At 45.7% G+C, this 11,443-nt stretch overlaps 2 protein-coding genes across 2 annotated transcripts in view; one reads left to right on the forward strand and one right to left on the reverse strand.

Moving 5' to 3' along the window:
* Positions 1 to 590: 590 nt before the first annotated feature.
* Positions 591 to 3,785, reverse strand: LOC106816938 (protein fantom-like; the record flags this gene model as incomplete). The annotated part of the gene is given in 3 exon segments (XM_014821587.1): positions 591 to 675; positions 1,744 to 1,805; positions 3,638 to 3,785. Coding segments are annotated over 3 exon segments (295 nt in total), but the record flags the coding sequence as incomplete, so codon positions are not given.
* Positions 3,786 to 4,058: 273 nt separating this feature from the next.
* LOC106816937 (protein fantom-like) overlaps positions 4,059 to 11,443 on the forward strand; it is a 21,276-nt gene continuing 13,891 nt past the window's right edge. The window contains exons 1-12 of the mRNA XM_014821586.1: positions 4,059 to 4,091; positions 4,383 to 4,466; positions 4,987 to 5,063; positions 5,733 to 5,810; positions 6,456 to 6,599; positions 7,150 to 7,255; positions 8,210 to 8,356; positions 9,008 to 9,221; positions 9,631 to 9,737; positions 10,195 to 10,312; positions 10,643 to 10,772; positions 11,098 to 11,197. Of these exons, the coding sequence (XP_014677072.1) occupies positions 4,059 to 4,091; positions 4,383 to 4,466; positions 4,987 to 5,063; positions 5,733 to 5,810; positions 6,456 to 6,599; positions 7,150 to 7,255; positions 8,210 to 8,356; positions 9,008 to 9,221; positions 9,631 to 9,737; positions 10,195 to 10,312; positions 10,643 to 10,772; positions 11,098 to 11,197 (1,338 nt within the window). The remainder of the gene's footprint in view (positions 4,092 to 4,382; positions 4,467 to 4,986; positions 5,064 to 5,732; positions 5,811 to 6,455; positions 6,600 to 7,149; positions 7,256 to 8,209; positions 8,357 to 9,007; positions 9,222 to 9,630; positions 9,738 to 10,194; positions 10,313 to 10,642; positions 10,773 to 11,097; positions 11,198 to 11,443) is intronic.

Below are 11,443 nucleotides of genomic sequence, written 5' to 3' on the forward strand. Positions count from 1 at the left end.
CTGTGTGTCCGCAGTGTGCTAGCCACACTCACCGTGTCACATCCGAGGTTCCGGCACCCCGGCTGTACGCTGTTGGCTCTTTCTCCTTGCTGTGTGCCAGCTGGTGTTTAGCCCCGACATTAACTGCATTTTCTAAGTGACACACCTTTAGAGAGTTACGCCACCGCTTGTAGGTAGGGTATCACTGACTCAAGTGCCTAATATAAATTTATTGTTACTGAGACCCTATGCACAGACATGTCTACCATACGACGAAGGACGTCTTGAAGCATTTAAGGATATAAAAGCTTATAAGTGAGGAAACTGACACAAGATATCTGGCCATCAAGTTATTTTAGAAAACTAATACAAAAACTATTTACTGGTAGTCAGCTAAAACGTTGACCCCGTATTGGAATTTTATTTGACAATCATCTATTGACTGTTTTAGGTACAATGAAAGTTGGTATTTTAGGCCCAATTATCATGTCATTGATTTCTTGCCAAGTTCTGCAGTTTTCACCTCCACTTACTGCTGCATGGATGCCTTTGAGATCACATGTACAAGTTTGCCATTCGTATGTGATAATGTTTTTACCCCTCGCTCTTGCAGAAGATTGTTTTGGTATTCCAAATCCCTAACTTTCCCTTGGAGATCTTCCATCATTTCCTCTAATTCGACATCCCTCTTCTTAACTGAAATTATAGTGCAAGCAGGCAGTTTACATAAATGTAGCCTGTCTTGCGCATATGAACAGCATCAATGCCTTGACTTGCTATTAGTGGCGGACGGGATGATAGCAGGAGTTACACTTGTAGAAGGAGAAGCTGGCCTAAGAACATTTCAGAGCTCTCGACTATTACACTGGATGTTATTGGCGTTGAACTCGGCTACACATGTGTTTGCCACGTTGGCAAAGGATGTATTCTGGTCAGAATAACCTGCACAAGGCATGCAGGAACTCCAGGGTTTCTTCCACATTTTTTCATTATAGCATACGAGTGCTGCCTTCTACGCGTCCTAGTTGCAATCGCCGAGGTGGTTTGCGTGTAGGGCAGGGGCGAGGGCTATTGATATTAGCATGGCGGCTATGATATTTGAATGGGTGGTGCATTTTAGGATGACGGGCTCGAACGATAGACTAGGCGGCGCCAGGCCTATAAGTGCTCTTGCGGAACCTTGGGACTTGTGTGTCAAACTGCCACGTTAGAATTCTAAGCCAAAGGAGCGAAGAGCGGGGAGAAGTCGCTCTTGCTCGTGTTTGGTTACCGTATTGGCATAAGTGGAAACTACGGTCCCAACGTGAAGAGAGCAGAGGACGACCAGTTCGCGGCCGCTCGTATAAGCAAAGGCGCGTGTCGATTTCAAAGTCGAGAGAAATGTCGTAGCTTAGCGATGCAGAGAGTCAGATAGCATGCTTTTAAACTGGTATGAGCCTTCATATTGTGCGGCTTAAGTGAACTGTGTTGAAGCGGCAATGCTTTTGAATCTGTTTGCGAGAGCGAATCTTGCTTCTGTAAATATGAATCATCGTGTTAATTTATTGTGTGTTTTATTCCTGGCCTTAATGTGTCATTCTTCGAGTTCTTTACAGCTTTATACAATCCAGTGATTCACTGTGTGGTTGTGTCCCGACTACAATAGCAACTGTGGTTCACGCCTATGCTTAATTTTGACAGTTTTATAACTTCTTAAACTATACTGTAGTGCAATCCAATTAAGATGCCACGTAATTTGACGACGAAAGTAATTCAATATCCTACCTCCTCCCTCTTGCTCAGTCTTCTTCTTGTCATTAACAAGTCGCAGCAGTTTCGTTGCCATCCTGCAAATTGATCGAACGCAAAATATATCGCCAACATGTCTATTTTCCCTAATCACAAATAGTAGGAAGCACGCTGGAACTAAAAAACAAGCATGGTCTATAACTACTAACCACAGGCACTTGCTAAGCTTAAGGTATTTTAAAATTAGCTGCGAGTGGTTACACCTACAAACCACAGATTTTTACTAGCACTGCAAGCGTGTTTGCCACTGAGCAGAAAAAGCTGCTAGGCCTGCAGGCCCTATAGTCTCTAAAAGGCTGCAGGCCCGCCCAGCAAATGCTGTAGGCGCAATTTGAGAAAATTTACGCAGTAATAAACAGCATATCATGTTCTTCCTTGTGTTTATTAGTCTATTATCTAATGTTACATATATAATTCCTCTGTTTTTCTTCTCTCGTCTGGTGACCGTTTATGCCTTCTTTGCCGAGGTTCACAATTAATGCAAACTGCAAATCGTTGTTATATGTCAGCTTCCTATGGTAACTACGACTTCTCATTTGACAGCACAGAGGACAGACTGTGGTCTGGTACCAATCGGGGACTTCTATGGTGGGTCTGGCGCGGCCAGAACAATTTTTGAAATATTATAAGTCTGGATGCAATCTAGAGCCATTTCAGGGTACTCCAAGTAGCTTTGACAACTAGCAACACTTTTGGCTGGAAAGGCAAAAAATTATGTTAAAATTTACTACTGTAAAATTTGATGGGCCACTAGGAATCGTCTGTGTTGGTGTGTCCAAAGTAAATGTATTTTGGTAGATACAAGCTTTTACGTAAGGTATGTACCTATAAAATGTTATATTAGTTTTTCCAACGTGAAAAACAATATGACAGCGGGGTTTAACCGAGTGCGTGCGACGAGGCTGTACTTTGCTGTTTGCCGATTTGACTAGTAAGTAATACCGAATGTAGCTTCTGCAGCTACAGATGAACTTAGATATGTGATGTTAAACTTGAGACCAATTATATATTATATACTGTATAATTCAACATGGTATATTACCTAAATCTTTTAATATTATTTTAAACGTATACTGATCGTTTGTAATAACACCAGTGATACTTTAATTGTTTACATCCAACGTGAATGCACGGGGATGAATGAGAATTACTCCACAACCTAGGCACTCCAATGCACACCCCAAGTTGAACAGTGAGAGTGCATGCACGACCCATGACAACGTAAATTAAACCCTGGCAACACAATGTAGGGTTCACTACCATGGCAAGTAAGCTCCACCCATTCTTAAGTATTTTTGAATGCCAAGCCTGCCTACTGGATTCTAGGAACCTGCTGCTTAACCGGTGCGTCCCGAACATCCCACGCACGATTTCTTGAATGCCAACTAAAGATTGATTGCAGTGGAGGCGAACGCGTCTGTTTAACATGTATGATCACGCCGTTGTACTCACGGATTCGTATTTCAAATAAATACCCTGGGAAGTTAATATGCATGAACAGATTTCTTTACAGGTAACAGTTCGCAGGTGTTTCGAATTTTCACTAGTGATTAAGATATAGCTGTAGGATCAGCGCGGCCTGTTTATCCAAAAAACTGTAGAGCAGCATCGCAAAACTGTCGACTCAGCGGCGCCGACGGAGCCCGACGTTGAATTTCGATAACACTGACTGCAAGTGTCAACATTCAAACAGGTTTGCTGCTAAATAAAACAAAACGCCTGCCACTTACACCCTCACACAAACCCTGTCAATGGCCTGTGATGGGCGGGGCTCTGGCCCAAACTGAGAGTGCCTGAGGGCCCCTAACCACAAAAACCCTCATTAATGCAGCCGCGTGCGAATGTTTTAAAAGACATAGACGGGCGCCACCTCTTGATCTTGTCCTCCTGGTTCCTGCCATGCTTCTTCAGCAGTAGGTTTTCTTCGTACAGCCGTAGGAACCTATCCTCCAGTTCATCGCGGCCAAGCTTAGACACGACTCCACGCTGCTGCGCCAGACTGCTGGTTGGCACCCCTGCTACGATATTAATAATAATAATTAATAAATAATACCAATAAATATTAAATAAATATAAATAATAAATATAATAGTAATAAAAATTCATTGCTTCATACTGCACATGTTACATGCAAATATGTTCACATGCGCTCATCACAAACGCTACTTATAAAATAACGGACAGCTATACTGTAAATCACAACTACAGAAATTACGACCAAAAATCTATTGTTTAACAATGAATAATAAGTGGAGGTGAAAACTGCAGGAAATTGGCAGAAAATCAATGACATGATATTTGGGCCTAAAATACCAACTTTCATTGTATAAAACAGTCAAATAAGATGATTGTCATAAAATTCCAATACGTCAACGTTTTAGCCTGACTACCAGTAATAGTTTATTGTGATTTGTTTCTAAATAACTATGGGCCAGATATCTTGTGTCATTTTCCTCACTTATAAGGCTTTTTATATCCTTAATCTTCAAGACGTCCTTCGTCGTATGTGTACATGTCTGTGCATAGGGTCTCAGTAACATAAATTTTATTAGGCACTTCAGTCAGTGATCCTACTACACGTGCGTAACTCTCTAATGTCACTTTAAAAATTGCAGTTAATGTCGGCTAAACACCAGCTGGCTACACAGCAAGGAAAGAAGCCAACAGCGTACAGCCGGGTGCCACCTCGGATTGACACGGTATGTGGTACACACGCACACACAGATACTTACGCAGCCACGCATGCACACACACGCACACACACAAGCATGCATGTAGACATAGACACGTACACATGCACACATATGCACATAACCACCATTGCTGTGATCCCTGCACCATGTTTAAAATAACAATTTCTTCAAATTTGTGGGTGATTAGGGGCTGTTATTTTACAGCTAGCAACACGATTGCTTAGCATGCATGCACTAAATTACGAGTATACTGAAAATGCCCCCCCCCCCATGTCACAGCTATGATCTTGCTTAGCAGTACCACATGCTCTTGCATGAGCCCATCCTCGATGCGTGGGTGTTTCATCCATGCCTCCACGGACATAAACTTTCCATTTACTCATTTAACATTGCAATAACCCTAAAGTTAATAATCTCTAATTGCACACCTGCGCGTATAACGTGTGTCGATTCGCAACCGGACAGTGGCGTCGATGATTTTACGCGGCGTCGCCTTAAACCATGGTTTTATTGATTGATTCTTCAGGGCATCGTGAAGCAGCCGTCTCAGCCGCGGCTCATGAAGGGCATGAGGGTGGCCGGCCGCGACCCGATACCCATCAGGTACATGCGTGTCCGTGTCGCGTGGCGTTCGTGTCGCGTGTTGCATGGCGTCCGTGTCGCGTGTCGCATGGCGTCCGTGTCGCGTGTCGCATGGCGTCCGTGTCGCGTGTCGCATGGCGTACGTGTCGCATGGTGTTTGTGTCGCGTGGTGTCGCGTGTCGCATGGCGTCTGTGTCGCGCGTTGCGTGGCCGAGTCGCGGCGTTCGCCCCGCTTGTCTGGGGTCACCGGAAGTACCGACGGCGTTGTCACATGGCGCATCTCGGCCGTGTGCGTTTTAGTACCTGTATCTGACTGCTCTTAAGCAAGCTGCGCTGCTGTCTGCGCTCAAGTCTCGCGGAATGCAAGTGCGCGAGTGTGAGCGCGGTTAGCGTCCGCACAGACACGATGCAAGATGCGAGCCATGGTCTGGCGTTCGTGCTCGCAGTGCCACATTCTTTTGTAATGTGTGATGTAAATTCTTCTTCAGTGCCCATCCTCCATGCGTGGGTGTTTCATCCATGCCTCCATGAACATAAACTTTCCATTAACTCATTTAACATTGCAATAACCCTAAAATTAATAATAACGTATAACGCGTATAACGTCAACGTATAAATGGCAACCTGGTGGGTGCAGTCAGGCATTCGTGCTTACTCAGTGCGCGATTCTTTTCTATCTGTTGTCTCTAGGGGCAGTCCGTCGCCGCTCATGCAGCGAGGTTACAGCCACGGCCAGCTGGTCGATGTCAGGCTGGAGAACAGAAATCTGTAAGTGCGTCTGCGCAGCGTTTCCATTAATCACCGCCGCTGCACATCGTCATGGCGACGATCTCGTTTTGGCGCAGCGTTGGTGACGACGTATCATGTTCGATACTTAACGACGTGTTGTGTAACCATACGCGCGTAAATATGTGATAATCGTAATGGCTGGTATTTAAGCTTCGGTGCTTGCATCGCCACTATTTGCAAGTGTGTTGTTATGCAAACCATAAGTTTGTGCAAACCGTCTTTACACTTTGCTCTAAACAGCTTCGACCTCACATAGCTAAATTACAATGGCGATTTCAAAACACTCATTCCTGAGGTAACTACTACCGCGTTGCCAGCGGCCGCTCAGTTGCCAAAATCTGCGAACCTCCCCACGAGACGGGGTCAGAAAGTCGGAAATCAACATGCCGTGCCCGGGGTCTCATTCTGTTTTTTTTTACTCTATTCGCGTGACATTTCTCTGTAACGCGATCGACGCAGAGATTGTTTTTTTACCTTATTCTTGTGACTTTTCTTTCTGACGCGATCGACGCTGGGATTGTTTTTTGACCTTATTCTTGTGACTTTTCTTTCTGACGCGATCGACGCTGGGATTGTTTTTTGACCTTATTCGTGTGACCTTTCTCTGTGACGCGATCGATGCAGGGAGGACCTGGCGGCGGCGATGCAGGAGCAGCTGCAGATGTACGAGCAGGAGCTGGAGAGCCTGCGCGAGGAGCTGAGAGTGAAGGACGGTGAACACGAGGAGGACATCCTCAAGCTGAAGTCGCAGCTGACGGCCGACCAGCGGTATGAGCGTGGTAGCTAAGGCTAGGTGACCTTCCCACGCCTAAGGTCATCTTTCCGTACTCTTTATTGTCCGGCCAACCAGCGGTACGAGCACAGTAGCTGATGCTGGCTGCATGACCTTCCCATGCCCAACGTCATCCTTCCATACTCTTTATTGCCAGCTCGATGGACAGGGCATATGACCGTCCAGTGATTCAGATATACAGGGTTTTTAAGATATTAATATGGCTAAATAGCTAACAATTTGATCGGGTAATTGCGAAAGATTACGTAACCTAATTGGAATCTTAAATTAAGCATAGAGTTTGTGTTGGTTTCGGAGTCGATGAGCGACTAACTTAGTAAAACCATTGGTCTGTAACACTTATAGCAGCATCACCTCAGATACACTGTCAAAATACCATCCACGCCAAGGCTTGTATTCAGCTAAAATCTCGCAGTCGTTAAAAAATGGACCGCTTACTCTCTCGAAATCTGGAATACTGTTTTGATGGATGCCTTGCTCACGTATGAAACCTGGCTGATGAGGCGTTGTCGCCTCTTGCTGCAGTGCTAACGTGCAGGAGAACATTGAGTTGATACGACTACAGAGGCAGCTGAAGGAGAAGATTGCCAAGCTGGGTCAGCTGCAGGCACAGTACACAAATCTCGAACAGGTATGACCGCGTTCTCACGCACCGGTGTGCGCGGTACTGAATAAATACAGGATAATAATATTTAGCAATTATATCAATAATATAACAGTCAAAGTATCAGTAGAATCCATGAAAAAATATTCATGATTGATGTATAAAAATGCTCTGTCTAGATTATTGTAGAACAAGGGGCCAATGTCAGGAATATCATGACTAGTTATGACATCATATAGCTAAAATTTCATAGCATTTGAACTGAGGTGCCACGCACAAGTTACGAAACTTGAGACTCAAGATCGCCGTAACTACATGTGTTTCTGAAAACGACCCCACCTGTATCGCTCCGGTAACCCCTAGCACCCTTGCCCTACCAACCTACGACACCAATCTACCTAACCTACCGTAGACTAGTACCCCTGTGTCGCCAATCGACCGTCGCTACACAAGCAGCACTGCCCTAACACCAACCTACCTACCTAACCCATCCGTGACTACTAACCCTGTATCGCTTCACTAACCCCTAGCACCCTCACTCCACTACCCTAACACCTACCTACCGAACCGAACCTACGACCCCGACACCTACCTACCTACCTAACCTACCCGTGACTACTAACCCTATGTCGCTTCACTAACCCCTAGCACCCTCACTCCACTACCCTAACACCTACCTACCGAACCGAACCTACGACCCCGACACCTACCTACCTACCTAACCTACCCGTGACTACTAATTCTGTATTGCTCCACTAACCCCTGGTACCCTCGCCCCACTACCCTAACATCTACTTACCTACCTAACCTACCCGTGACTACTAACTATGTCGCTTCACTAACCCCTAGCACCCTCACTCCACTACCCTAACACCTACCTACCGAACCGAACCTACGACCCCGACACCTACCTACCTACCTAACCCACCCGTGACTTGTAACCCTGTGTCGCTAACCGACCGTCTGTCGCCGCACGCGCAGCACCTGTCGGCAGCAAAGGTGAGTCATGAGAAGCTGCTGCGGGAGCTGGATCAGGTCAACCGCAGGCTGAAGGACGAGCAAATGAACAGTCTGCGGCTCGAGAACGAACTGAAGGCCGGCAACACGACGCAGAGCAACCTCGTCGAGGTATGTCGCGATCCGCGATTGCAGGGTCGTAGTTAGCGAGGAGGGAGGGAGGGAAGGAGGGGGCGTGTGACCCCCTCACAGACAAATGTAGATAGTGTTGTGCAGCTAGTGGCGCACTGCTCACGGACACTTGCCCAGAATACAAACCGTGCATGGCTCCGTTCTTGAAAACTCAGTACACCGCGATCCGTGGTCGCAGGGTCGTGGCTAGAGAGGAGGGAGGGAGGGGAGGATGGGGCGTGTGACCCCCTCCCCTTATAGCGAGGCGGGAGGGAGGTCGAGGAGGCGTGTGACCACCTCACAGACAAATGTAGATATTATTACGTGGTCAGTGGCGCACTGCCCACGGTCACCTGCCCAGAATACTAACCGTGCATGGCTTTGCCCTTCCCTCTCAGGCAAAATGAATTTGCCTACAGCCCTGAAATGTATGTGCACTATAAAACCATGTGTGAGAAGACTATTTGTCCTGTGCAGTCGAGTGCAATATAGACTCGATATAACGCTGACAATCGGAACCAAATTGTTGGACTGCATTATTAGTTAGAGTCCACGTTATATTGAGTTTGTATATTTTGATGTAATAGACAGGGTCTGTCTCTCTCTCTCTCTCTCTCTCTGTAAAACTCATTCACGTTGTTTGTTTGTCAGCTGGAGGAGCGTATCTCTGACCTGAAGCGTGAGAACGACGTGCTGCGGCAGACTAACGAGCGGCTGGTGGAGAGTGCGTTCGACGTGGAGCGCGAGCGGCAGCACCGCGCCGTGGAGGCAGAGCTGCGCGCGCAGATCGCTCAGCTGGAGGCGACGCTGCGCGCTGACCTACGGGAGAAGACGGGCGTACTCGACACGCTCAACACACATAGAGGTCAGTGTGCACGTGTGTGTGCGTGTGTTTGTGGGCACTCGCTCTGATCTCTCTCTCTCTCTTTCTATGTCTCCTCCTTTTGCTCTCTCTTTCTCTCTCTCTCTCTCTCTCTCTCTCTCTCTCTCTCTCTCTCGCTCGCTCGCTTGCTCCCTTTTACCCCCCTCGCTCTCTCTCTCTCTCTCTCTCTCGCTCTCACTTCTCTCTCACCTCATCCGTTTATCTCTCTTCTTACATGGTAGCATCCATTGGTTTGTACGTGAGAATAATAGTGGACTAGTTTAGTACTCCCTCCTTAATACAGCAGAATTATTATGCTCAATTACAAGAGCATGTTATTTACTTGTATGTACTGTTGCACTGCTCTTGCGAATGGACTGCCAGTAATGAAAATGTGCCACCTTCCTCTCAGATGACTCAGAGAAGCTCAAGGATGAGTTGAAGCAACTCAGAATCCAGTATTACACGCTAAAGGAACAGCACGATGAGCTAACGGAAAAAATGAAGTTCTTCACCAAGGTAACGCTGCAAACCGCTCAAAATCAATAATCAATAATCCGCCCTTAATCGATGTAAGCAAATGTCTCCTGTGTTGTATATCGAATGCTGGAGTTAACTGTGTGCTGATCGCGTGGTTTCATCTACTGTCAGAGGTCTGAGAGGTCTGACTAACTACGAATTCTTACAAAGAGAGGTTACATTGGAAGACAGTAACTGGTAGAGGTTTGGTTAGTCCTAAACATTCAGCGTATAAATTAAATAATCGACAAACATGTACAATACATGTTGTGTATAGACGATAGCGTAAGGTTTTGCGTAGGCACACACGCGCGAGTTGGAACATGTTAACTCTTCAATCAGCATCACTGCCTAATCGTTCCGGAGTTTACTATTTACGGTAAGTGTACTACATACTTTAAGTATGTGGACTGCTGAGTAGGGGGTGATAAAGCTTTTTCGGATGTCGTGTGTGCAGGAGAGTGCAGTGGAGCTGGCGGAATTAGAGGAGGCACTGGTGCTAGTGAAGCGGCGCAAGGAGAAGGATTCGCAGCAGCTCGACTTTCTGCAGGCAGTCGATGAAGAGAAGGAGAAAGGTGCGCGGGATTCTCTGTTATTTTCTTTTGTATTTTTGGTGGTATGCTAATATGGAAGAAGAATTTGAGCGCATGTGCCAGTAGGTTGTGACAGTGTTTGTGCTACAAAGATGAACGCGATTCAATCGTGTCTAATTATAAGCTGTATCGAACATATATAATATCAATGTACGCATAATAAAAATTGTTACCATTTCTACCTTATCTTCTGTTAAATGCATTCAATTTGAGAACAGTAATATGCTAAAAAAAATTCTTACAGCCGAATTCTCCATCTTCAGATGATATGTGGAATAAAAAAATTTTTAATTTCATGAAAATTTCTGGCAGATTTGGATAAGTTGATAGTGAGGCTGCGTGCAGAACATGCGGAGACTGTTCATGAGCTGGAGAAGACTAGAAATATGCTGCTCATACAGCACAAGATCAACAAAGACTACCAGGCCGAGGTAAGAGCTATGTAACTCCCCTGAGACATCTATAATAGAATGATGGAGCTATGTTACCCCCAAGACATCTATAATAGAATGATGGAGCTATGTTACCCCCAAGACATCTATAGTAGCTCTGTAGGATCTACTATCTACATCCTACATCTATGTATGAACCAAAAAAAGAAATAAGAAATAGAAAAAAAAGCAGAATAAAGTAGAATGCAAGAGCTGTGACACTCCCGGGCATCAGTCAGTGAATACACAGCCTCTATGCGATACTTTAGATCATTTATCATAGTGTCTGCTGCCCTCATCAGCATATGCTACAGTTCTACGAGCTCTACTCAGCAGTCTTGCCCATGAGTCTAAAACACCCAGTCACTCTTGCTCAAAAGTCCCTGTCAGTCCCGGACGCAGGGGAATCAAGCTAATGTTTTCAACACCGATAGACGTAGCTGCAGCAGATACAAAATCCTAACTGACGATATATCCTATTATATCTTATTGACGATACAGGTTACAGAGAGTTTTTACCTGTCTAACCCATCTACCTATTTACTTACATGCTGGGAATCTGCCTTCATTTTTAGCTCAGCTGATGAAGTCAGATGCAGCTTGTAGAATCGCATGAATGTCCGTCCGTCCGTCCGTCCGTCCGGCCGTGCATCAACAGTTACGCCACGAATCTTAACCGCGC

Source organism: Priapulus caudatus, unplaced genomic scaffold, assembly GCF_000485595.1.
Source record: "Priapulus caudatus unplaced genomic scaffold, Priapulus_caudatus-5.0.1 Scaffold1540, whole genome shotgun sequence".
Classification (NCBI taxonomy): Eukaryota; Metazoa; Priapulida; class Priapulimorpha; order Priapulimorphida; family Priapulidae; genus Priapulus; species Priapulus caudatus.